General features: G+C 50.8%; 1 protein-coding gene and 1 non-coding gene across 2 annotated transcripts in view; both read right to left on the bottom strand.

Annotated features, from left to right (window-relative positions):
* Positions 1 to 7,451, bottom strand: part of Padi1 (peptidyl arginine deiminase 1) — a 32,481-nt gene extending 25,030 nt beyond the window's left edge. Inside the window, exon 1 of the mRNA XM_041652754.1 lies at positions 7,360 to 7,451. Within this exon, the coding sequence (XP_041508688.1) occupies positions 7,360 to 7,451 (92 nt within the window). The remainder of the gene's footprint in view (positions 1 to 7,359) is intronic.
* Positions 7,452 to 12,529: 5,078 nt separating this feature from the next.
* On the bottom strand, positions 12,530 to 12,636 carry LOC121449007. The gene has a single exon (XR_005974466.1). It is a non-coding gene; the product is annotated as a U6 spliceosomal RNA (small nuclear RNA).
* Positions 12,637 to 26,620: the final 13,984 nt, after the last annotated feature.

Genomic DNA, 26,620 nt, shown 5'->3' with positions numbered 1-26,620 from the left:
TTGCTTCCCCACAACCCTCTCAGGTGGGCGTTTCTTTCTCTGTTTAAGAGATGACAACATTGTCTCAGAGAGGTGAGGTAACTTTTCTCAGGTCATACAGCAGGGAGCCACACACTTATCCCCCATCTCTCACGTGGGCTGATATCATAAGGAGCATGTGACCGGGACATGTCCTGCTGAGGGGAGATCACATGGGAGGTCATGGGAAGGACATCTTGGAGGCTTTCTTTGTGAGTGAGCCCGGGTGGGACGAAGCAGGAAAGTCACCATCCTGTTTCCGTCCCCTCCTATCTACCTAATCCTCTCAAGGTTAGCCAGGCCAGAGCACGGTGTCTGTGACTTTCTGGTTCTGAGAACAGCGAGCAAACACTTTATGTGCTGTCTGGGGTCCCAGGGGGCTCATCTTGGCCAGGCCCCACCCTAGCAGGCCACAGTCTGAGCGCTTCCCATGCCAGGCTGCAGAAGTCTACCTTTCGGGCCACATGTCGCTCCAGGCTAGGAAGCTTGCCACCTGGTCTCAGGAGGAAGATGAGGAATGAGACCTCTGTGCCACACACACACACACACACACATACACACAACTGGGCATTGCCAGCAACTGAGCTGGAGCTGGGTAAGCAGGGCTTATGAGAGGCCTGGGCTGGGTGGTGGCCCAGCAGGAGCAGGAGGTGCGTGCTGTCTCATAGACAGAAACAGGGAAGGTCACAGGTCCAGGTGACTGGGAGCTGAGGATGGACAGCAGGTCAGACCCTGCCACACAACTGGCAGTCCCCCAGGCTGACCTGGTCCCCAAAGTCTCTGCCCTGAGGTCCCCGAAGTCTCTACCCCAAGAGCCACGAATGCTTCTGTTTCGTCTGCTTTCGGCTCAACCTGAATACTGTATGGTGTGGGCACCGTGGGATGCAGTGAAGAATGGCGCTCAGAAGAGGCACCGTGGCCCCTGTTCTCTTTGACTCCATCCCCAGCCTGCAGAACAGGGGTGATGCCTGGGTGCACAGAGCAGAGAGGAAGCCCTGAGAAGTCACATACGGTTAACTGCAGAGATGAGAATGAAGCCCAGAGCACGCGCACTGCCCTGCCCTTGCCCTGCCCCTTACACAGACCCTGCAGCAGCATATCACATTTCCAGAGATTGGGATCCCCTGAGGTAGAGATTATAGAATCTGGAATCAGGCAGACCTGGGTTCAAATCCCAGCCCCAGCAGTTGAATTCAGAAAGTCTCTCAATCTCTCTGTCTTAGTCTCTTTGCAAAGTGGAGGTTATAGTGATTTCTGCCTTGCAAGCTTTCTATAGGAGTTAACAAGAATATTGTGGGAAGCACTCCCAGCAACCATGGCCACTGCTGCTATGAACAGGGTTTGGTCTGAGAGGTGTGAGGAGTGGGTACCACTCGGGAAGAGAGACGCGGTGTCTGAGAGGCACAAGGGGTGGGCACCACACAGGAAGAAACACATGGGGTCTGAGAGGCAATGAGGAGTGGGCACCACATGGGAAGAGAGAAGGGACCCATGGATGAGAATGCTGCAGTGACCCTCTTCACTCTCAGCAGACCAAGGAGTCAGACACAAACCAGCGTCTACAGCGGTGATTGATATCTAAGATGCTAGTACACAGGAGGCAGAGGCACAAGGAATAGGAGTTCAAGGCCGACCTGAATTATATAGCAAGACCTATCTTAAAATAAATAAGCAAATAAAACCAGAGACTGGGAAAACAGCTCCATTGGTAATTACTTGCAAGTATAAGGACCTGAATTCAAAGCCCAAAACTTACATTAAAAAACCTGGGTGTGGGCTGAAGCAATGGCTCAGTGGTTAAGAGTGCTTACTGCTCTTGCAGAGGATCCAGGTTCAATTTCCCTGCACCCACTAGAAAGCTCACGTAACTCTAGTTCCAGGGGATCTGACGCTGTCTTCTGATCTCCTTGGGCACTGCATGCATGTGGTGTATGCACACACTCACACACACACACACACACACACACCAACAGATAAAACAGCCATAAGAATTAAAATAAAAATAAAAACCTGGGTGTGGTGGCTCATGCACCCAGGGAGACTCCACAGGAGTCTCCTTGGAGATCACTTTCTAGAGAATGTATTCTAACTCCAGGTCCCTGTCTGAAAGAAGCCAGGTGGATGGCTCTTGAGGAAATACATCCAAGATTATCCTCTGACCTCCACACACACGTGCACATACAGGTACACCAACACACACACATGCGTGCATGCATGTACATACACACACCACGTATACACACACAGCACACACATCACACACACCACACCACACACACACGCACACACATGCCCCCCCACACGCACACACATGCCCCCCCCACGCACACATACAGAGAACACACACACACCACACCACACCCACCACGCAATGCACGTTTAGGAACAAGAACAAACATCCAGCACACTGTCTCTCAGTGAGTTCCCCTCAGCAGGCACAAGTCAGGTAAACTCAATGTCCCAGAGCTCAGCAGAGCAGGTGAGAGTGTGTGCTAAGTGATGGGGTAGGGGGCAGGGGAGATAGCAGGGGGCTCTTCAACCAGGTGGATGGGGCATTAGCCAACCTTGGCTTTCCCCCTCCATCCCCCTTTAGCCGTTTACAGCCGGCAGGAGTCATGAAGGGTCATGGCTGGGCCAGCACCATGCGGACACATTTCCTTAAGGTGTACACCATATTGGGTGTGTCTGTGACCTCTCCTTCCCAGAGATAGCGATCGGTAGCTCAGGAGCACCTAGTTACGCCCTGGCGTTGCTCAGTGCCGGCTGCCCAGCCAGCCCAGGAGGAAGGCCGGAGACAGGCAGGTCTCCCCACAGTGGGTACAGGGGCCCAGGTGGCAGCTGTCACTCTTATTCTTCGAAGCAGAGGAAGACTAGAGCCTGGGACCAAAGTACCCAGAGAGAAAGGGCCCTGATTGGGAGTCAGTGCAATGAGTCATGTTCCTCTCGCCAAAGCAGATCTGAGGCCTGTGGGTGATGAAATTCCTCACTAGTACAATGGGAGGACGAGGGACGCCGACTCAATAGGTGACATCACCCCCACCTAGCTAGCCTGAGAGAAAGCAAGCTCAGAGGGGTTAAGTGACGGGCCCAAGGTCACACAGCCTGCAAGGACCAGTACGACCCCTCAGCTATTCTGTTCTGAGAAGCCACCCAATTGGCCACCTCTGGGTGCTTCTTCCTATATAGTGCACCCAGGTGAGTATTGGCGGGGTGGGGGAAAGGAGATCTAGCCCTCCTCTCTCCTCACTAAGACCAGAGATTGGGTCCACACTTACCCATGTCCAGGGCTTTGGTGGCCCACTTGGCTCACAGCATGCCTACTGTCCTTGGGAAGTCGTGACCTATCTTCTGTCCAGCCTGAACAACTCTATGCCCAAGACCTAAGCCAGGAAGTTTGGTCAGATGTCTGGCCCAAAGGGCTTGTTGGAAGCACTTGCTAGTAGGATTATAAGTGACCTTGAACTCTAACAGAGAATGCTGGGGTCCTGCTCTGGGGCCCAGGGTGCACGTGGAGGCCCAGACACGGAGGCCAGGTTTGTGCCCCTGTCCACAAGATCCAGCTTTCTCAGTGCCTGTCCTGGCCTTTTCCACTTGAGGCTGGGTTCCATCCCTGCCCCTCCAGATATCCAGGGTCCTTATCCAGCGTGGCATGTCCCCACCCCACACATCCTGGGAGGCAGGGCCACAGTGAAGGCAGGGGGCACACTCATCAAATGAATGCATCCTGAGGATAGGGAGGCATCCACACCTAGGCGGTCAACCCCCTCCAGGTCCACACTGCTCAGGACAGCAAGCACTGGACCTGGCTGGCCACGTCCTGGCCCATCACCCTGACCCTCAGCCCCAAGAGACCCTGACCCCACCTAGGTCCAGGGACGAGAAAGCAGAACCAGGGCTTGAATGTGAAGCTGCTAAGAACCCAGGAGGAGAGGACCCAAGGAACAAGTCACACACCAGGATCCAAGCGACAGAAAGAAGAGGCCTGGGGGTGCCGGAGGGCTGGATCCCCAGCCAGCTCAGCACGGTAGGTGGCAGATGGTTCCGAGGAACTGTGTCTGGAACTGAGGGAACGGACCTCTGAGACCAATACCAGTACCAGGTTTTCCCTTTTGACAGTATTGAGGATTCGACTCAGGTGCTCCTGGCAAGTACTCTACCACCAAGCTACGCACCAGGTCTCTTTTCACTTTTGAGACAGGGTCTCACTTGGTGGCCCAGGCTGTGCTTGGACTCGCAGTCCTCCTGCCTCAGCCTCCCGAGTGGTGGAAGGACAAAGTGTGTCCCCTCATCCTGCCTGATGCCAGCACTGCTGTGAGCTGCCCACAGTCTACTCGCTGTCCTGCAACTGATGGCTCTCAGGCCACCATGAAACCCGAATAGGGCCTCCTCTCTGTGGCCTCATAGTCCAGAAACAACGTAAGCATTTGGATGTGACCTCCAAATAAGGGCACCCCTCCTTCTGTAAGGTACAAGGACAGGCTGGAGCAGTGAGAGAGAGAGAGCCCTGCCTGGTCCCAGTGGCGCCTACAACCTGTCAGTCCCTTGAATTAGGATCCCATCAATCCTGTAATTACTTCCCTGGCAGCCCGGCCCAGCTTGCCCATGCCCCGGTGAGTTCTGAGAGCACTGATCTACACAGCACTGGACACAGCCGGCCAGACACACTGCAGGGCATTGCTGGTTTGGCATTCAGGAGGCCCAGGAGATGCTCAGGCATGGTCCTCCCTGGGGCTTCATACTCCTGCATCCCAAACCCCAGAGCTATAGGACTGGAAGACCCTATTCGGCTTTGCTGAAAGGTAGGAGAGAGTGTTGAAGCTGCCCATTGGAGTGAGGAGGTCAGGGTGCTGACGTGGCCTATTGGGGATGGGAGTCACCGCCTGCTGGGGCATAGGCCTCAAGTGCTGAGATAACCCATGAGGAAATTGGGGCAATGGTGCTGAGATAGCCCAGTGGGGGGTCTGCAGCACCTGCTGAGTCTGGTTACCCCTTGGTACACAATGAACCACACATCCGAACATTTTTCCAAATAGCCAGGCCGTGCAGCCCCTGGGGAATGAATCACTTCCGCTGATGTCACCTTAAGCGCCGTCACCTGGAGGCTCACACTCCGGGCAGCACAGGGACTGACACGCCAACCACTTGGGGGGCCTTCCCCTGGCTTATCAGCAAGCAAGACCAGTTCTAGGCCTCAGCTGGAGCTAGTCACCAAGCAAAGGGGTGGGAGCCCCAAGTTCGTCATTCATCATCAAATGTGACCCGGCTCCCACTCAGCCCCTGGGGGAGCCTCAGGCTCCTGGAAGCCCCACTGGCTTCCCCATCCAAGGCACCTTTCCCCACTGCCACTGATTTCTGGGCAGGAGAGCCCTCCTCAGGGATAACTCCTGTGCTACCCCGTAAACTCTGGGTAGCCGTGATGCTGGTCACTACTTGGGATGCAGAGTGACAGACACATCAATCCCTCCTAGAGCCAGCCAAGGGACTCCACAGCCAAGACGGCTTCCTCTGCTCTTATCTGGGTCTGTTATCCTGAAGGATACCAAGGGCTTGGTGTTCCCACCACATATCCTACTTTGTCCCCTCTCACCTCTGAGGAGCCTTCGGAAGAACAGACGCGGGGGTGCCCGCAGCTGGCACAGCCTGCCAGGCACCTACAATAGAAAGGGTTCTCCATATGCACGTCTCAGTTACCCGCAAGCCATGATGGGGTTCCCATTGACTCTCAGGGGCAGAGGCAGGCTCACAGAAGAGCAGTGGCATGCCCAAGGTCGCACAGCCAGGGACCAACAGGACCAGGATGCGCTGGCTGATCACACATCTTCCATGCTGAGTTTCAGGGGGCCCAGCTCACCCAATCCGAGTTTGGCACACACGGTAGAGACAATCTGGTGACGAAGGCAGACCTGGGTCCCTGCCAAGTGCCTTAGTAGAGTAACACAGGCTGAGGTTTGAAAGAACCTTCTAGAAACAACTTTGTCCCTAGGCAAGAGCAGGGGCCTGGGATCAAGTAAGGGGGACCCATGGGCTCTCCTTCCCTGGCAACAATGTCAAATCAGGACGGCCAGATGCAGTACAGCAAGGCTAGTCTCAATTGAGTGTCAGCTAAACTGCAGGCTGCAGGATATGGATGTCCCTCCCATGCCATCGCTAAAAATTCACTGGGGGCTGGCTCCGAAGTAGAGCACTTGCCCAGCATGCATAAGGCCCCGGGAAGTGCCAAAACGTTCCCTATCTCTGTCTCTTTCCTTTCCCTCTCCCTCCCCCAGCTCCACTCAGTGGACTCTATTCATGAAATCTAGAATCCTATGCTAAACAGACAGGAGTAGATATGATCCCCCTAGGCCTATAGATCTGACAAGACCAGCTCGAGCTCTGGTCCCCAGCAGCAGATAGTCACGAGTTCCTGCTTATCCCTCCACATTCCTGTCACCTGGGTTCCACACCACTACTAGAAAGGGGGACAGTTAGACAAGGCATCAGTGGAATTCAGGTAACTGAATTGCTTCACCCGCCTGGCTAGGCAAGCCCAGGGACTGAGTCCCAACGGTGATCTGAATTCAGATGGTGCACTGGGAACTCCCAGCCCTCAGCACCCTTTGAAAGGCACCTAGAGCTTCCAGAGGTCCCAGACATCACCATAACCACCTTCCCCGGCAGCCAGACAAAGAGCTGAGGCTGTACTGGGTCCCTGCATCCCTGTCTAAACAGAGCCAGGACAGGAAAGACTTGGGTCAGTGGGGGAACTGATGTCATGGCTGTCCTATTCAAATGTCTCTATTGCCACTATCAGAACCACCATCAAGGCCACTGCGACAGTCATCATCGTCACCACCGTCATCTCTTGCCAGCCCGAGTCCCAGGCGGTGCTCCAGGATCATTTCTTAAATTAAGTCACTGAGTTATCCCTTGGCCACTCCCTCTTAATCCTAGTTACTCTGGTTGTCCCTGGCTGGCCTCCAAGGGTCAAGATGTCACATGCACACCCCTAACCACAGAGGTGGAAAATTTGCAAGACACGGAGGGAGGGAGGGGGACCCAACCCTCTTCCCTGGCTTAGAGCCCCAGCTCCTTCAGAAACTCCACTTGAAGACTGGCATGTAGAACCCAGACAGAGCTTGGTCCCAAGACGTAGAGTAATCTTCTGAGGCTACCCTCGTCCAGGGACTGGACCCAGTGTTCCGACCCCAGAGTACCTGGGTAGACCCTATTCCCTTCCCTCCCAAGCTCTGGAGCCAGCTCCACCTTCTCTGGTGTCGAAACATCATCCTGCCTACACCCTCCTGCATATTCTTTGGCCTGGGGATCCCCCACCAAAGCACAGGAGAGTGCCCCAGCTCTTACCTGTAGACATTCACCAGCGTCTCCACACCTACCACACACACGGCGTGAGTGGGCTTCTTCAGAGATAGCTGCACAGCTCTCTGTGGGGCCATCCTGTGCCCAGCTCCCAGCCTTCTGTTTGGGCTAGCTCAGGTGCCCAGCAGCCACAAGCCCCGGCTGCCTCCCTGGCTCCCCAGCTCTTCTTGGGGACACCTGGCTGCCGGGCAGGAGCGTGCGTTCTAATGGGTTGGTGCTCTCTCTCCTCCCTTTTAATTTCACCCTGCAACCTGGGGAGCCTGCCTGAGCCTGGTCCCCACCTCCTGGCACCACGCCCAGTCACCTAAGTCATGGGCTGTCAATCTAGGAGGCTGGGAGGGAGGTGTCTGAAGCTCTCTGTGGGGTGGAAAGGGGCCCTGGGAACAGCTGGGTTCAGCTGCCCCAGGAAATTCAGGTGGTCTAGTCATCTCATTCTTAGGCTCTCGTGCCTGAACCCACACTGTTAGCCTTTCTGAGGGCTCCATGCGAGGCACTAGCAATCTGTAGATCCTGTCTCCTATGTGTGGCAAGCCAGTCTTCAGGGTCAGCTCAGTGGATGAGCGTTGGATGGTTCAAATCCCAGCCATGACACTCAGAGCCACTGAGGGGACAGGGTCACTTAAGTAAGCTCTACATGACTTTGTTTAGCCCGTGTGTCTAACAGCCGCTGTCACAGGGAACCTATGGGGTGAGAGGTCAGGGCAGTGGGAGAAAGTTATCCTGGGCTAAAAGACATGCTGGTGGCCGCTCGGGTCTCTAGAACATTGCTAGTGGGTGGCAGAGATGCCTGCCCCCAGTTCCACCTGACCTACACACCACCCAATGAGGCGATGCCCTGGTGCCCAGAAATCAGGGGGCACAAGTCAATGGTGAGCATCCTTGACCAGCCACAGGGGTGGGGACTTGACCAGGGCCTCCAAGTGTTAGCCACCACCCCTAACTTCACTTCCATGACTTCGTTCCCACCGTGACCCCGTGAGGAGGGTCTGAATTGTCCCCATGTGACCGTGGAGGATGGAGGTTTTCTCAGGATCTTACCCAGCCTTCCCATAAGCAAAGCTAGGACCAGAGGCGGTGTCACGTGACTATGGTCTACACAAACCTGCTGATGCACCATCCCCAATATTGTTTTCTTATTCAAGGAAATTTACTGCTTTAAAGTTGAAGACGACCTGTAGGGAAACGTCAAGAAGATAAAAGTTACACAGATTGCTTTTGTTAATTTTCACGTATGTTCTTCTGATCATGTATGTGTAACTGTGTGTATGAGAGACAGTCACAAGCACAGACACAGAGACAATTGAAATGGCTCTCTAATTTGACTTTTTTTTCTCTCCTTTGTTGCTGAAAGGCCAGCCTCAAACTCACTATACAGCTCAGGATGACCTTGAACTCTCGATCCTCCTGCTGTCATTGCAGTGACACCCAGTTTTACGTGGCACTTGGGATCTGTTTAGCTGGGTGGTGGTGGCACATGCCTTTAATCCCAGCACTTAGGAGGCAGAGGCAGGCAAATATCTGAATTTGAAGCCAACCTGATCTACAGAGTGAGTTCCAGGACAGCCAGGGCTACACAGAGAAACCTGTCTTGAAAAAAAAAAAAAAACTTCATTTTACCTATAGACATCAAGGCTAAGCCTCAGTTTCCTCCTCAGATACAGAATCCAGAAAAGCGGCTCTTCAGAAGTGGCCTCTCCACCACTTTTTCCCCAAACCAGAAGAACCAGGACCCCAGTCATTTTGTCTAAACCTATCCAGTGGTAGAAACATACCCATTTCTCATGAAACAGAGTAAGGAATGTCAAGTGAGCTCCCCCAAAGTACACAGGCTTTCATTGAGGAAGTCTGGATGGATAAAAGGAGGGACTGATGGATAGACTGGTGGATAGATGAACAAACGAATGAGTGGACAGATGGGCGATGGATAGACAAACGGATGGAAGAGAACAGACACGGGAGGAGGAAGCTGATTATAAGAAGCCATCCGTAAGAAGACCATGGTAATGACATGATGGGGACAATGGCAGTGCTGATGGCAATGAGGTCTACCATACTAGTCATCACAGACCCAACCTCACCCTGCGCCAGGCAGTTTGTAAGACTCTTCTACATATTCGCTCCTCCAACATTCCCAACAATTCCAGGTGACAAGTTCCTATCAAGCCTGAAGACCCATGGCCTGGCTGTGCTCTTAGACAGTGTGGGGAGGGCAGGGGCCAGTAGGACTTGGCTTCTCCAAGGGGTCACTCTCAGGCTTGAGGGGAAAGAAGGGAGACAAGGAGGGCTGTGGAGGAATGGGTGGGGGTATCATAGGATACACCTCTATTTTGCAGGGGTAGGAACCGAGGCCAGAGCTAAGACACACTTCCAAGGCCGGTTTCTGCACACGGGCCTCCTCGCCTCTACCCGGGTTCCTGAGCATCCACAGGTCCCTGCCAGGGGAGCATTAGGTCCTTGGCTCCTTCTGTGTACTTTCCCATGTTGTTCACACAGGCTTCGTGAACAATGTGAACAGTCATTTGCGCCGGTTTAGAAAATAGCAAGAGCTGTCTTTATTCTCTCATTGGAGGAAGCCCACGTGCCTCCTCTTCAGCCCCCTCTGGGGACTCTGAACCCTCCTTACCTCCCTTCCTTTTCTTCTACCTGAGACCATTTCCTGGGAGACACCATGACCTGCCCAGGCCCCTGCCCTACCCACAACCCACAAAGTCACATCCTACACGTCCAGGCTGTGGTCTCTTTGAACTTGAGACTCCAAGTTTGATGGGTCAGACCTGGGAGCAGCGGGGGTGGGAGCTGGGTGACTTCACCACTTCCCAGACAGATGAAATATTCAGCTCACAGTTCCTGCCCTGGCTGGGGCAGCTGAAAAGACAACGCTATGCTGGGGACAGCTGTCCTGGGACTGTGGGACTGAGAGATTCTTCCAGCATGCCCCACGCACAAGCCGGGGATACGGCAGCTGGGCAGGTGTCTAGGGCTGGGCTCTGACAACCGTGTCCCACCGCTTCACTAGCTTTGTGGAAGCTGATCATTTTTCTTTGTGCCAGGATACAACAGGGAGCCCACCGACAAGATCCTGTCCTCGTGGGGCTCAGGAGCTGTACACACAGTGACAGCCAGGCAATGAGCAAGGAGGATGAGGAACAAAAGGGGTGGGGAGCATTATACGAGGGGGTTGTTCGAGGGAAGCTTGGCTATACAAATGAATTGGGAATAAGACGGAAAAACAATACCACAGACACTTACACATACACACATATGCTTACACACATATGCACATAAACACACACACATACATATACACACACATACTCTTAGTAAGTCCCAGGGTGCGGCTGAGTTCAGAGACTATGATTCCTGCCCCCTCTAGGGCCCCAGCTCCCCATGTGTGGAACTAGATCAGAATTCTCTCCCGAGACACTTTTCCGGGGTCAGGCAGGCTGCTCAAATGAGAGGAGTGGTCAGAGGTGAAGTGACAGGGCTGGGTGGTTACTGTGGCCCAGGGACACAGCCTGCCTAGGCAGACCACAGTTGCTGTTCCCTGAGAACAAAACCCCTGATACACTGCATCATGGTGTGGACTCTGGGTAAGGATAGTGTTAAGTCTGTTTGGGGATGTCCCTGGATGTCTGTGAGGTTAGGCACCTGGGCCAGGGGAGCCCTGGCAACCAGCAAGACATAGGAACTGCCAGTCCAGGTCTTGGTACAAATCTGAGGGATCCTGAGGCTGCCTGGGGACTGCCAACCCCAGCTGTGGCTCTTCCAGCCCCAGGATCACACCTCCCTACCCCGGCTGTGCTTCCCCAGGGCAGCCTGCAAGGAGGGGCATCTGTAGAGCCCCTAGCTCCAGACCCCTTCCCATTCCTCTTGCCACCTCCCCTTCCAGGACTCCTGGGAACTGAAGGGACAGTCCCACCTGCTTCCTGCTATGCTACCTTTGCGCCGAAAGATTCTTTGTCGCCATCAGAGGGTCATGGCCTCTGGGCTCATTTTCCAGTCAGGTTAGTCTAAGCTTGAAGGGAGTGATGACTTACCCAAGGTGACATGGGAGAAATCATAGGAAGCTGAGCCAAGACCCAGAGTATTCATTCATTCATTCATTCGCTCACTCACTCACTCATTCATTCAGCAGACATCTAGAGGGAACTTGTTTCTGGGTGCTACCCTAGAATCCAGAGTTCCAGACAGTGGGTGAGTGCTCTCCACTCTTGTTGTTGTCCTCCAGATAGCCTACAACCTCTTTCTGTACCACTGCCACCAGGGCAGGCTTGCTGGTGCCTGGGCAGTGCCACCAGACACTCTGACTCTCCGTGTCATGAGAAAGCCTCATACCCACCAATTCCCTGAGAGCAGGGGTCCCTGGGGCCAGTGGTTGCAATGACAGGAAGGGGTGAGAACCACAAGCCGCCACATGACTCTGCCAACCCTGTTCGCACAGAGCCAAAGCCCAGGCCCAGCTCTCTGCTGAGGGACACCTGAGGCCCATGCGACCGTATGAACAGTGCTAAATGATACCTTTGCCGGGGCTGGGTCAGGCTTGGGCACCAGCTGAGCAGGCACGAGGATGCTGCCCTCAGGGGCTTAGGTTCCAGAATGCCTCCCTGCAGGTGGCCAGTTCCGTGACCTCAGATCACTCTGCTCTGTTCAGGCCATGCATGGCCTCCACATCTCTAGAAATGGCGCTGAAGGGACCCTTTGCCCGCATCTTCAGTCTTCCCTTTTCTCGGTCTCAGACTCGAAGCCGTCACCCTCCAGCTCACCTTCCCCACCTCCCAGTTTCTCTTGGTCACAGGGCCTCCCCTTCACCATCACCGCCACCCTGACCCGGACCCTACTGTCTCTCTTTGGAGATTTCGGCAGCTCCTGGTGTCCCAGGCCCTGGCTTTCTACAGTCCGATGTCTTCTCTCTGGAAAGCCTTCACAGCCTCAGATGTGGGTCAGATGCTCACCTAGCATGCCTGAGGTCCTAGGTACAATCCCCAGCACAGGATAAACCGAGTATGGTGGTGTGTACCTGTAATCTCAGCACCAGGAGAAAGAGAGGTAGGAGGATCAGGAGTTCAAGGTCATCCTCAGCCAAGCCAAGGAACTGGGTACATAGCTGGAGTTCTGCATGGCTCCTCTCAATGTCTCAGTCTTTTACTTATTTATTTTTTTAATGAAATGTTTCACAAACTTGCATGTTTTCCTTGCACAGAGGCCCTGCTACTCTTCTCTGCTTTGTTCCAGTTCTAGTTTATGTGCTGCTGAAATGAGCACCCAGGCTTCTAATTTTCAAAATCTCCAATAACGCACAAGTTTAGAGACATACATTAAATAGTAGCACACTTATGGCTGATGCTCAGGAAATCAGGAAACACAAGTCTGACCTGGCATTCTAGGTCCCCAAGAGCCTCAACGACCCTCCTGACTGGATCCCTCGTCTTAATCCCTCTGGGCCTTCCTGCTGCTCCTGCTGGGACTTACTCCCTGACCTGGGGTTTCCATGAGTTTCAGGCTTTTCAGCCCCTAGGGCTCCTCCCCTCCACCTCTCGGTCCTTCACACATCCCAGAAGACTCCGCATTCATAGCCTTGGTGGGTTCACACTCCCATCATAGGAGAAAGGATTGGAGAATGCCCACATAACACAACCTCCCTAATGCTGCAACCCTTTAATACAGCTCCTCATGTTGTGGTGACCCCACCCCACCATAAAATTACTGAATTGCTACTTCATAACTGTAATTTTGCTACTATATGAATTGTTCTGTAAATATTTGATATGTGACCTTAAAGGGGTCACGACCCACAGGTCAAGAACCACTAATCTTGGGATTTTTTTTTTCTCTTCAGATGAGGATATTAACTCAAAGGAGAAAGGGAGAGAGGAAGGCGGGATTGTTATGGAGTTTATCTGTATGGTAGATTTAGCGATGAGTTCCCTAGTAGACCAGGAAAAAGAGAAAGTAGCAGAGATCTCATGAATCATGGCATTCACAAAGTAAGACTAAGCCAGCTGAGGGAGAGAAGCCAGGCTCTTCTCAGCCCAGAGGTCTGACTCTGGGTGGAGTTTAGAAATGGCTCACAGGAAGAATCCTGTGTGGTTTATGGGAGTCGTATAGTTGTATCTGGATGGACCCCCAGGCTTGTCTGGGGGACGGTATCTACAGACACACACGCTCTGCCTCCGCTAAACACTCCTCTGAGAATTCGTTGTTTTAAGCAAACTTTTGGGCAAAGAGAATATGACAGGGATTTGAGTCTGTCCTGAAGTTGGCTCTTCCCCGAAACAGTGAGGGCAGGGGCCTAGGCTCCAGCGACATCCCGTAGAAACATTAGCCCAGGTCCAGCACCTTCCACTGGCTCTCAGAGCCAGGACATCCTCAGGGAGCCTGAGTCCCTCTGCTGGGCATCCCTCCAACACAAGGCTTTGCCAGTCAGCTGGCCCTTTCATGAAGCTTGCCCCACCTGCCTCATGGGCTGTGTGGACACAGAAGGGAGGTGTGATATGTCATAAACCACATAGCGAGGGGACTGGGCATGTGGCTCAGTCGGTAAGCACTTTGCTTAGGACCCATGACACCCTGGGTTTTATTCCTGGCACCCAATAAACTAGATTCTACAGGGGTGGCTCTGCCTAGAGGAAATTTCCCATCAAGCTCTGGGCTCTTGTCATCCATACACTATGCCAAGTGTATGGACAGACCATCTGTGTCTACAGGGTCAGACTGTTTGTGTCTACAGGGTCAGACTGTCTGCATCTACGGGCTAGATCAATAGTTAAACTCAGAAGACTCACTCAGAGTGTAGATGTCACTGTTCCCTGAGCTGGGGTCACAGACTCAATAAAAATGAGAAAGTGAGCTGAGTGAGTACTGTCCTCCTCAGCCTCCTCGCGCAGATGCCACACGACAGCTCCCTCGCCTTTCTACTGCCGTCCCTGCCCGGCTATGAAGGAATTTACCCTCTAAGTGGGAGCTGAGAGAACGTCTCTTTCTTCTCTTTCTGCTTTCTGTTGCTGTTGTTTGGTTTGGTTTTGTTTTGTTTTTCTTTTTCCAAGACAGGGTTTCTCTGTGTAGCCCTGACTGTCCTGGAACTTGCTCTGTAGACCAGGCTGGCCTCGAACTCACAGAGATCCACTTGCCTCCACCTCCCAAGTGCTGGGATTAAAGGCTTGCGCCACCATGCCAGACTGAGATTCCTTTTCTTCAGGGGTATCTTGTTAAGTATTTGCTCATAGCAACCAGGAGAGTAACTGATACACTCGGTCATCGTAACCATGGGCAACCACAGTGTCTTTTATTCCATTCCCACCATACTTACTAACATCAAACACCCTCAGACCTCTCGTCACACACGTCACATGTCATGTCATGATATCCAGGCTACAGAACGGCCAGGGAAGGGTTTAGAGAGCTTCGGGGTTCAGACAGCTGAGCCCCTCCAGATGAGAAATAAAACAACATGAGCACAAGGCCGTCAATGCCATCTGGGTGGCAACTCCAGCCATCAGACTGAAGAGGGTCCTGTGGCCCACATGCCACCTTCAGGGATACATCCCACCTGAGCTGAAGCTGCCAAGGGACAGAGATCATGCGACAGAGTCTCTGCTTAGAAGATTGTTTTCCTGGGAGGTAACTGAGTGAGGGGCTGGCACACAAGGCCACATGGCAGTTTTGTGGTGTTCCTTGACAGTCCTAGTGTGAATGACATCTGGTGCATGGATAAGCCCACGTAACCGGTGTTTCTGTGTGATGTGATATGCTCACAGGCGTTGCTTATTGGCATAGATAAACCATTTATCAGTTTGTGGCTCCTGGTGTCCTGGCAGACGGCAGCTGTTTGCTTAGATAAACAAGGCGGAGTCCTTCTGTCTTGGCACCTGCACTCAATACGGGGTAACTCACGGCAAACCGCTGCTTTGTAAAACACGGTAATTCAGAGCAAAACCAGGCTGAAGCCACCATGCCATACCCCATGATGTATCCAAAGCAAAACCAGGCTGAAGCCTCCACACTGTATACTAGGATATAACCCAGAGCATGCACAGCCTGAAAGCCACCAGACTGTACCCCATGACGTAATCCAGAGCAGGCACAGCCCATTGTCCTCACCTGCACCCCATTTCTCTCTCCCATCTCAACCTAAGCAAGACAGTGATCCCCCAAGCCCCATTGCACAAATGGTTCCTCCCCTTTTCCAGAGCCTGCCCACCATCTATCCAGCAGCCATTTCTTGGGCACCTGCCTTGATCCAGACCAGAGTTGGTGAGGGAGAGCTGGTGACAGCCTGATTTCAGGGTGTGTCTGTGTGTGGGTGGGTGTCGCATGGGGACATGGAGAGAGAATACTGGGACATCTCTGAGGATGTGGTGTTTATATGCACATGCGTGTGGACTGGTGAAGGGCAGGGATCGGTGTCGGCTGTCTCCCCCCCCCCCCCCCCCCCCCCCGTCACTCTCGGACTTAGTTTTTGAGACTGGGTCTCTCGCCGCACCTGGAATCACTGATATGCTAATTAGCCTTCTTGCTCAAGGTATGGGCCGTGTCTGGCTTTTTACACGGGTACTGGGGACCTGAACTCAGGTCCTCATGCTTGTGTGGCAACTGCCCTGTCAACTGGGCCATCTACTAGGGCACTAAAAAAGTGTTTTGATTTGTGTTTTATGGGTATATGTGTGTGCCGTCTGTGTGTGTGTACACGCATGCATGGGGCAGGGATAGTGTAATGAGCTTACTCTCGTGTTAGAGGGCATGGCTGTCCCTAAGGTGTTTGACTCCTTCATCTTCCAGGACAACATCTTAGCAATAGTTCTCTCTTTCTTCTTCCCACACTGCTCCCCGCCCCATCAAGTCATTGGCTTTGTCTGGAGCCCAACCTTTCCAGTTACAACAAGAAGGCTCAAAGACACCGATTCCCCATCCCCGGGGGCCTTAGACCAGGTTGTCTAGGCACCAGCCATGTAAGCCACTCCCCTGATAGCTTTGACCTGGCTGCGTCCTGAGTGCTGTAGACAGCAGTCCAAGACGACTGGGCCGTGCCAAGAGCATCAGAAGAGGAAGCTTAGACGTAACCTGAAGTCCAAAGACTCCACAAACGGAAGAACTGAAGGTCAGGATCAGGACTAAGCCTGGTAGAGACTCCTCCCCCACTCACAGTCCCCATGACTCTTGCAGGAGCTCAGCAGATCCACTAAGAAAGCCATGAATGACTTGGTATTGCTAAGAAGGCCCAGAGAGGGTGAGCAGTTAAGCCAAGGCCACATAGCACATTCCCTTTCTTCCATACCCGAGGAGAGGAGGGCACAAGACAGAGAATGAAGAACCAAGGACAGTAGTAGGGCAGGCAGAACCAACAGGGGACAGAGTGTGAGCCCAAGAACATGTGTCCCTTGGCTGCCTCAGCCTTCTGGGGGCGCTTTGGACCCATCTGTCTGTGGGACTATTAGGAACACCAGCTATAAACCTGGCCCAAGAACCAGGGCCTTACACCATGGCCTTCCAGCACTTCCCAGGGAGCTGGCCGTGAGCACACAAAATGCATGCTGGCCCCTCATGGTTCACCTCCTCCCAAGAAGCCTTCCCAGCTGTCCCTGGCTCTCAGGAAGTATCTGTCCTTGAATCCACGCAGCGTCTCTACTATGGAAAACTTGACCTCGGCCCCATCCCTTGTCATTCTGTCAAGATTCATGTTCCACAGATGGACAGGGACAGGACCAGCTCAGAGGAAGCTGGCTCGTGTGAAGGAAGTCTTAAACTCGGGTCTTGTCAGACTGAAACAGAAGCATTATATACCTTGCAGGCTAAGGCTTCTGTTTGCCATCAAGACAGTTAAGAATTAGTTCCTGTTTGTCCTTGTGTGAGTCCTTGCAAGTTAAGGTTTCTATTCGTAGTTAAGGATACGATCCTGTTTCTTAGATCTGACGTAAGCTGCAAAACACGCTCTTCAGCCCACGCTAAACTTGTGACCCCAGTCTCATGGTATCAATCCTCCCCTTGTCCCTCCCCTTTCATTGTATTTTCTAAAAGCGTGTAACAGCCAAGTCGCTTGCTCCTGTGAACGCCTTATCTCTCCTATAAAAAGAACCTCGAGAGGCTGGCAGGGCTACTCTCTAAAATCCCAATTTAGGGAGAGACAGCTGGACTGTCCAATCCAGACTGCACCCCAAAACAAAGCTTGCTTCAATTAGATAATCATGGATTCAGTCTTTCCCCTCATACTTTCTGTCTCATAGGTGTTCTGAACCATCAGCCAACCGCTGGGAAGCAGCTACCGCCCTTGGTAGACAGGGTCCCTCAGGTCCCCTAGTGCCCCCGGCAGGGCTCTTGGGGAGCAGGATCCCCTGTGGGCAGAACTCTCAACATAAGCCTACCTCTCCTGGCCCTGCATCCCAGTGGTGGTGGGTGGGGAGAAAGAAGGACAGGGGGACAGGAGACGGGGGAATGCACAGGAAAGCTGAGGCAGAAATGAGGAACACTCAGAGCCAGACAAAGAAGAAAGCAGGAAGAAGGCAGAGGTAGACAACAGCCGGAAAGTCCTGACAGAAAGAGTGAGGCCCAGAGATAGGTGGTGACTGGCTCTGGGTCACACAGCAGGCAGCTTCAGAGCCACCTCCCCTGGCACAATGCCCGGCTCCAGAGAAAACAAAGTAAATCTCATTAAATCTCTGGCAACATCTTATCAGATGGGCGACTGCGGACGCGTAGATCTGCGGACGCGTAGATCTGCCAACCCTTCCTGCCATGTGTTCCTCCTCCCCTGCCTCCTGCCTCCCTCTGCTCACTTTCTGGAATAGGCAGCTGGGGGCTGCCCAAACTCGTCCTCTCCTTTTGAAGCTGGAGCTGGATCCCAGCTCATGGCAAGGACACCTCCCCGCCCCTGCTGTCCGAACTAGGCTACCATGCAGACAGTGAGAGGCAGGTGGCCGTATCAGCCGGATGTCTTCAGCTCCCAGCTCCTGCCTTCTGGAGGCAGAGGGAGGTCCTATCCGCCTTAGGCATCTGCCCAGGTTCACCCCACAGGTAGGTACACGTGAACAGGAGACACAGGATGCCTCCGCCGGCTCATATGGGTGATGTGGGACAGTTGTCACCCTCCAACCCTCTGCTCATGCCACTTCCTGGGCTCCCCAACTGTCTCGTCCTGGAATAAGATGTTAGGTGGCTGACCTGCAGCTGCTCCCCTCCACATACAGCCAGACCTGAGGGACACCAGGTTGGGACAGGGAGTCTCCAGCAATGTCTCCTCAGACACAATTCTCTTTCTGGACCACAATTCCCCTGCCTGTATCTCACAGGTCAAGGGGAGTCTCGATGGCCTCAGAGCCACAGACCAGTCTCCATTGCCCTTTGCCTTGCTGGGCTTCCAGACCTCCTTTCTCTCCTTCAAGGGTCAGGCTTCCAGACCATTCAGGTGATAGCACTCCTGAGGGGACAGGGGTCATCTAGGCAATGGCGCTGTGATCTGCTTGACTCTACTGATCCTAGAGAAGGAGGGCCGAGTGCCCATGACCACGATCTGAGTTGCAGACATCCAACTTGAAGGTAACTCACTACAGACAAGCACAGAGAGGCGGTGCCAGGTCCTGCTCAGGGCAGGGCCTTTCTGTGGGAGGCTGAAGGAGGGGGAGTAGGCTGAAGAAGGCCTGCAGTCAGAAGAAGAGGCAGAGGGTGGTTTTCCCAGCAGGACCAGCCCTGACCCCCTGTGGGGGAGAGGTTCATCAGCACAGTGCTAACTACTGAGTGGTTCTGGATCAGATCTTAAGTGTTCTCTAAAAGTTCCTGATGCCGGGTTGAGAGGCGGGGCCTCTGGGGTGATGGATCACTGAGACTCTTACATAGTTGATAGATTAATCCATCGATGGACTCGGCTTACTAGGGCTGCTGGAAGGCGGTGGAGGCTTCAGGAGGTGGAGCCCAGCAGAAGGAAGTAGGCCATTGGGAGTGTGCCTTTGAATGGGGGCAGTTGTCCTGGCCCCCATCCTCTCTTCCCAGCCAACCTGGAGAGAGCAGCTAGCTTGTGGTCACATGCCGCCTGCCTGGTCGAGGTAACCAGGGGGTGAAACCTCCAGAGCCCTGAGCCAAAAGAAATCTGTCATCATGTAAGTTGCTTCCCCAATGGCAGTTTATCACAGCAATGGAAATCTGACTAGGGGTGCAAGGGAAGGATTATATGTACCCCCAGACTGGCAGAAGCTCCCTTAGTACAAACTGGGTCTCTCCAAGAGGTAGCTGGGCAGGATATAGGGAGCTTTGAGTCCTAGTAGTAGGACCCCCAGACTGTTGGGGGGTCCTCTGGCTCTCTCTCCTTAGCCTTGACTTTCTTTGACTCTGCAAGGAAGCATTGGGTAGTTACCGCTCTGAGGCCTGTCTGGCTTTGACTCCAGGAGACCAAGACACACCTTTCCTCACCCTCTCCCCAGCAGCACCCCAGCTTCAGCGCCACCCTCCAGAATGAGGCCAGTTGATTGGAGCTGGGTCCGAGCACCCACAGCCCAACCCAGGCCTGAATCATTCCACCTGATCTTGGCTTCCAGCCCTGGAGCTGGGGTTGCTGGCCGGCTTGGTGGGGCAGGGCAGCACCTGGGTCAGACTTATTGCTTCCTGTCTCACTACATCCAGCGGATGTGTGACTCCCTTCTCCTAGTCATGGAAGCAGTGGTCCCAAATGCCAGCTACCGACAGAGTAGTACAGGCCTCCTGTGTCCTCCTCTCACACATGGGGCAGGATAGGGGTGGGAGCCTGGCGGTTAAGGCAGAGGCTTGGTGAGATTGCAGGCTGAGTGTCCGAGATAACGAAATCCCATTGTCCTCTAGATCCCTGATCTGATGGACAGGACTCAGGCCTGGTCCTTTAGAAGCCTCCTGACTGATTGAGAAGAGCAGTCACCCAGCAGGGTCCCTAGGAAGCCATGGTCCAGGCTGTCCCTGTCCATGCCTGCAGGATCCCTCTGGGCAAGTGTGGTCAGGGCTGGAGGCAAGTGCTAGCCAGAGTTGCCCTGGGGGAGCATCCTAGGGGCCACCTCTGGGACAGAGAATCCCCTCCCAAACTGCACAACCGCTTGTCCCATGGTCTCGCAGCTGCACTTGCTAGCTGACTGCCATGCACGTGAGCAGCCAGACATCCATTTTCCTGTCCCATGGCAGAGGAACCAGACCACAAAGGAGAAGACACAAGGCCAAGGCCACACACCAAGGCCAGACTGGGGCCCAGTGTTCCTGCAACAGGAAACAGAGAAGCAGCTAGTGACTCAGGGAACTGGTTCCCCATACATTTGGCCAGAAGGCTCGGGCTGCCGGGCACCCTCTGCCCCAGTGCCCTCAAGATGGCCTGCCTCGGGCTGCCCAGAGCTCGCCTTTCCCAACCCTGTTTGGAAAATGCTTTTTATTTGAGGGAGGCCTGCTGCCTAATCAGGAGTTTACGAGCCTGGTTTATGGGTCTGGTCCAGAGAGCCTGGGGCACAGCTTTGGCATGTGCCAACAAAAGTACCCACTTAGATATAGTCTAGACTCTGACTTCAGCTTCTATGGAAGCCAAGATTAGGGATGAGTCAGTGGATGAAGGGAAACAGGAAGGACCAGAGATAAGCAGTAACTTACAGAGGCCACACAGCACACCTGTAGCACACCTTGGTCCTGCTCTTGTTCCCCTGGCTTCTGCCCGGGACTCTCACAATTCCAAAGCTGCATGGGAACAGGTCTTCATGCTGGTAGGGGCAGCTCAGGACGTCAGCAAGATCCTGTATGGAGGATTTTATGGGCTTTCCGTTTTAGGGGACTGAATTCCTGGTTCTGTAGGAGGCAGCTGCAGGACCCTGGCAAGATGGGGTCTGGGGAACATGGAGGATCAACCATCCGTCCCTTAACCGGTCACCAGGATCCCCTAAAATGGCTCAGCTGTGCTATATTAGAAATATACTACATACTGAGGACCTCTGGACACAGGGCAGGATACTGGAACACATCACCCATTAACTGCTAACGTCACCAGGCAACTTTACAAGAGGACACGGGGGCTCAATCCCCACGCACTGCACCTGAGATTGCACAGCACCTAGGTCAGCATCCATCTTCCCCTTAGCTCCCTCCCCCTCCACAGAGGGCTCCGAGGACCCTGTCACCCGCTCACTGGCCCGATCTCGCAGGGGCAGATTCTCACAGCTGCCCCTGCCCCCAGCTGCACCTCTTTGGACCCCCTGAGAAGACTGCAGCAGGCAGAGATGCACTTGACCCTGGAGTTTCCTCCAGCCACTGAGATTCCCAGGGAAGCTTGGGGCAGCAGGAGGGAATGGGGAAGAGGGTGATTGGCGGGGACAGAATCAACAGACTAGACACTCGGCTCAATTGAACACCGCCATGTATGACCTGCTGTGTGACTTTGGGTGTGTGGTTGGCTCTCTCTGAACCTTCCATATCCGTATCCAGGGAGGGAAGAAGTTTGGCATAGCAGTACACCCCCGAAATCCTAATATTGGGAGGCAGAAGCAGGAGGATCTAGACCAGCCTAGGCTACACGGTAAGACCATGTCATTCTTTCAAATGGATGAGTGAAATTTTAAAAATTGAAAAGAGGAGGCAGGGAGAAAGCCGGGCTACACAGGTGACATTAGTTCTTGAGTTGCTAATCCAATTGTGGGCCATAGTCAGTCAATATATCCCAGCAATTTTTGAAAACCCATTAAGGGTTTGTAACTGATCTCTCCCGATTTATACTTTCTGTGGTTGAAATTTCTGTAACTCTATTTTATATCCTAGGCAATTAATAGAATCTATTCTTTTTATTTTTCAGGAGCAATTTGTAATTCCCAAGGCAAAATTCTCTTTATTTCATCAAACATGTTTTCTAAAGTATCTCTGTATGAATCAGCCAGTGAAGTATCATCCATATAATGGTAAATTATAGATTGAGGAAGCTGTTTACAATTTTTTTCTAATGACTGTTGTACACAAAGTGAGGCTATTTAACATTCCTTGTGGCACGACCTTCCACTGGCATCATCTAACAGGTTGAGAATTATTATAAGTGGGAACTGTGAAGGTGAGTTTTTCTCTATGCTGTTCTTGTAAAGGTATAGTAAAAAGGCAGCCTTTTACATCAATCAGTATAATAGACCATGTTATTTAGGTAATAAGGAAGGCAGGGAATTCCAGGCTGTAAAGACCCCATTTGTTGAATCACCTTCTTAACAGCTCTTAGATCTGTTACCATTCTCCTTTTTCTAGATTTCTTTCTAATGACAAGTATAGGAGAATTCTAGGGACTGGTCGGTTCTTCATTATATTGAGCATTTAGCTGCTCCAGTACCGGCTGCTCTAGTGCCTGTAATTTTTATGTCAAAGGCCATTGTTCCACCCACACAGGTTGTAGTCAGTTAACCATTTTAAAGGTAGGGTTGTTGATCCTTTGAAAGAGCAATAGCAGTTACTCCCTGTTCATATTTAACCTCAATAGTCTGTGCCTGTTCTTAATAATACCTTTTAATATTTCTCTCAAAAACATACTTTATTTTATGGCTTATTTTTGAGATTGGAAAAAGGCTAATGTGTGTTTTTCATTGCTGTAACAAACCACATTCCTGTAAATTCAAAAACAAGAGACTTGAGTTCATAAAAAGAACTGATTGGATCCTCTCTCACATGGTACAAGGAACACCAATTTTTGGAGTCCCTACATTGTATACTGATGCAAGCAAATCAGGAAAAGAAGGTTATAAGTCAGTAAATTTAAGTGGCTCAAAGCCCTTATGATTCTGTGTAAAAATCAGAATTACATGTTATTCTCACAGTGTTGTTAGATATTCCAGAACCTCCAAATACAGTTACTGACTCTCAATATGCAGAAAGAGTTGTTTTACATATTGGAACCACTGAACTTATTCCAGATGATTCAGAATTAATTTTACTATTTATTTAACTATAACAAGTAATCAGAAATATAAATCATCCATTATATATGCCACATATCAGTTCCCATATGGGTCTACCAGGCCCTCCAGCACAAGGTAATGATGAAATTGATGCAGATATTGGTAGAATACATGCTAGGAGCCTCAGAATTTCATAAGAAACACCACATTACCAGAATGGGCACCAAAGCTACAGAGAAACCCTGTCTCGAAAAACAAAACAAAACAAAACAAAAAAAGAAATACCACATTAATAGCAAAGGGTTGAAGAAATATTTTTCTATCACTTGGCAACAAGTCAAGGAAATTAAAGGAAATGTCCTACTTGTTCTTTGTATAATCAAATTCCACTACCTGTAGAATGTAACCCAAAGGGAGCAAAAAGAAATAAAATTTGGCAAATGGATGTGTTTTATTATGTGGAGTTTGAATAATTAAAACGTTTACCATAAAATCGGTACATATTCACGATTTCAATGGGCAACTGCTTTAAGTTCTTAAGAAGTCTGATTCTGTAATTACACATTTACTAGAAGTTATGGGGATACCTGTACAATTAAAGACCGACAGTGCTCCAGCATACGCCTCTAGTAAAATGAAACAGTTTTTTACAACATAAAGTATATTACAGGTATATCACACAATCCTACAGGATAAGAAGTTATAGAAAGGTCTAATCACACTTTAAAAGACATGCTTAATAAACAGAAAGGGGTAATAAAGACTCCCAGAGGTAGATTACACAGTACTTTATTAACTTTAAACTTTTAAATGATAATGAGAAAGGAATGACAGCTGTGGAGAGACACTTAATAATAGAAAAACCTACTGAATTAAACCAGCTTATGTTCTTTTAATGATGTGTTGACCTCAGAATGGAAACAAGGATATGTGTTACATTGGAGAAGAGGTTTTGCTTGTGTTTCCATAGCAGAAGAAAAGCTATGGATACCATCTTGAATAAGGAGAGGTGATAGTTGATTAAACAGTTTTGTCATTCATTTTAAACTAACTTATAAGGCTAACAAATGCCTTTCATTTGATCAGGTATGAAAAAAATAATACTTTTTCTGTTGCCAATAAAACATTTTGTCTTAACAAAGATATAACATGACAAAAAAGGAACTCTCCAAAGTTAGGGTTGGGTTAGGGTTTTGTTTTTGTCGTTTCAGGAGAATAAAATCATCTAACTAAGGAATCTGAAGACTACTGGAAAATGTGACATCTGAAGAAGAAAAGCAAATCATTTAGAGAAAACGTCCCAAGAAAAGTAGCAAACTGGCCTAATGGTATAGTATACCTCCAATAGGGTATAATTTCATCAATCTTCCCAAATGCTTGTTTCTGCTGCTCTCTATAGACATATAAGGTAAATGGCCTTTTTTGTGGTCTAAATTCAATTAAAAATTTAAATGTAACACAATTAATAAAAGTCCAGAGACAGAAATTGGGGTTCAACATGAAGGTCAGAAAAGAAAAACAGCCAGCCATTGGCTCTTAACTCTACCTCAGTCCGAAATGATGATCCTGCCTCCAGGAATCTCAGAATGAGACTGTGTCTGAGAACTGTCTCCTCCTGTCTTTATTCCTTTCTAGGGCTGGGATTAAAGGCAAGCACCACTATCACCCAGTTTCTATGGCAAACTAGTGTAGCTATTGGGATTAAAGATGTGTCACCACTGCCTTGTCTGGAAAGCTGACCAGTAGGGTCTCTGATCTTCAGGCAAGCTTTATTTATTAAAATACAAATGAAATATCACTACATTTCCCTTTTTGTCTAAAATAAAGGATTGTCATTTAAAATTGTAGTGAAAAGTTCTAGTAAGCTACTACTATAAACTGTTTACGATAATTAAGGTGTCAAACTCCTATTATGGGTTTAGCTATAGACAAAAGAAAGCTCTATTTAGCCTCCTATATTTTAAATAGATAAGTGATCTTAAAATACTTAAGAGATTTACAGAATATGGCATTTAAGATGTTTTAATAACATAAGGCTTTTCATGACAGTGAGACACGTCTGCTCCTGGTAGCACCAATCTCCTTAAGAAAAGATGATGGGCATTGAAGAACCTTCATATGGAGTTTGCTTTCAATGTAGCAAAGTTGGTCACTGGGCAAGAAACTGCCATTGCCTGCTGACAGTATGCTGTCCAAATTGTACAAGCAGGATGCAAAGGAAAGTGTCTGCCAAATTTTGCCAGGACAGGGTAGGAAAATCCTTCAACATTAGTGCTTCACAAGAAAGTCTGTCTGATATTCTAGGCTGGTAGGCCAAATATGGATACCCTGACATCACAGAGGAACCTTGGTTGATTCTCCAGGCAGCTAGATGTTTCTGCGTTAGAATTAAAACCTTCCCTTTTTATTTGGACAGGAAGGGGGAAATGCTTCAGGATATTTAATCACACTATGCCACTCTGAGACTGTGTTAATAAAATTAACCTGGAATCAGGGCAGAGCTAGTGACTAGTTGACAAGAATTGGTCATAGAGAATACAGAGGACCCAGGATATGAATAGAGAGACACAGGAAGGAGGAGGGAGGGACTTGAAGATTCTTGGGTTTTTGGTCCTTCCCTTTTGGTCTGGGACGTGTGGAGAGAAGGTCAGCTGATCACCTTTTTACATGTTCTTTGATCTATTAGGTTTTTACCCCAAAATCTGACTCCCACGTCTTTATTGGTACTAGAACAACTTAGGTGAGCACAAGCTGCAAGTGCTCCTAACTGCTAAGCCATCTTTCCAGGCCCTAGTTATGTTTTCTTCAGCGCTGGGATTGAACTCATGGCCTGTGCAGGCTAGACAAGCACTGTATCCCAGCTCTTGTCCTCTCTTGTTAAGTACCTTTATTTGGAACTTGTTTTCTTGCCCAGGGATTCATTCTAGATATTCACCAATTTTACCTAAAATTTTGATGTAAAAAGCAAACAGACAAAAACCCAAAACCTCTTCCCTACCATTTTCCATTTGACAACTGTCCTGCTGTTTTCCTGTCTTCCCAAACTCGGGACTCATTCCTTCCCTCCGGCCCTCACTGCTCTTCTCAGGTCAGCATCTGCGCCCTTCTGTTCTCAGGACCGTTTCGCTGAGTGCAGGGTTCCCTGTGGTCTCCTCACCATTGCTCAGTCCATAATTTCCATCCTGCTGTCTTCTTTGAAGAGAGGGTTATTGCAAAGGCTGCTTTTGACATTTCCGGGTGGATGGGGTTTCTGGCCATCCCACAGAGCTCCGGGCTATCGGCATTGGAGGATGTGGTCAGGATGACATGATTTATTTCAGTTTTGTTGAAACTTGCTTCCACTTTCAAGGCTGTCCCATGCCCTACTCTTGGCTGATGCAGAGTCCCCCTCACATTGA

Source organism: Microtus oregoni, unplaced genomic scaffold (genome assembly GCF_018167655.1).
Source record: "Microtus oregoni isolate MIOR12 unplaced genomic scaffold, Mior012 000005F_ref0000423, whole genome shotgun sequence".
In the NCBI taxonomy this organism is placed as follows: Eukaryota; Metazoa; Chordata; class Mammalia; order Rodentia; family Cricetidae; genus Microtus; species Microtus oregoni.
This window is presented reverse-complemented; position numbering and strand designations above follow the sequence as displayed.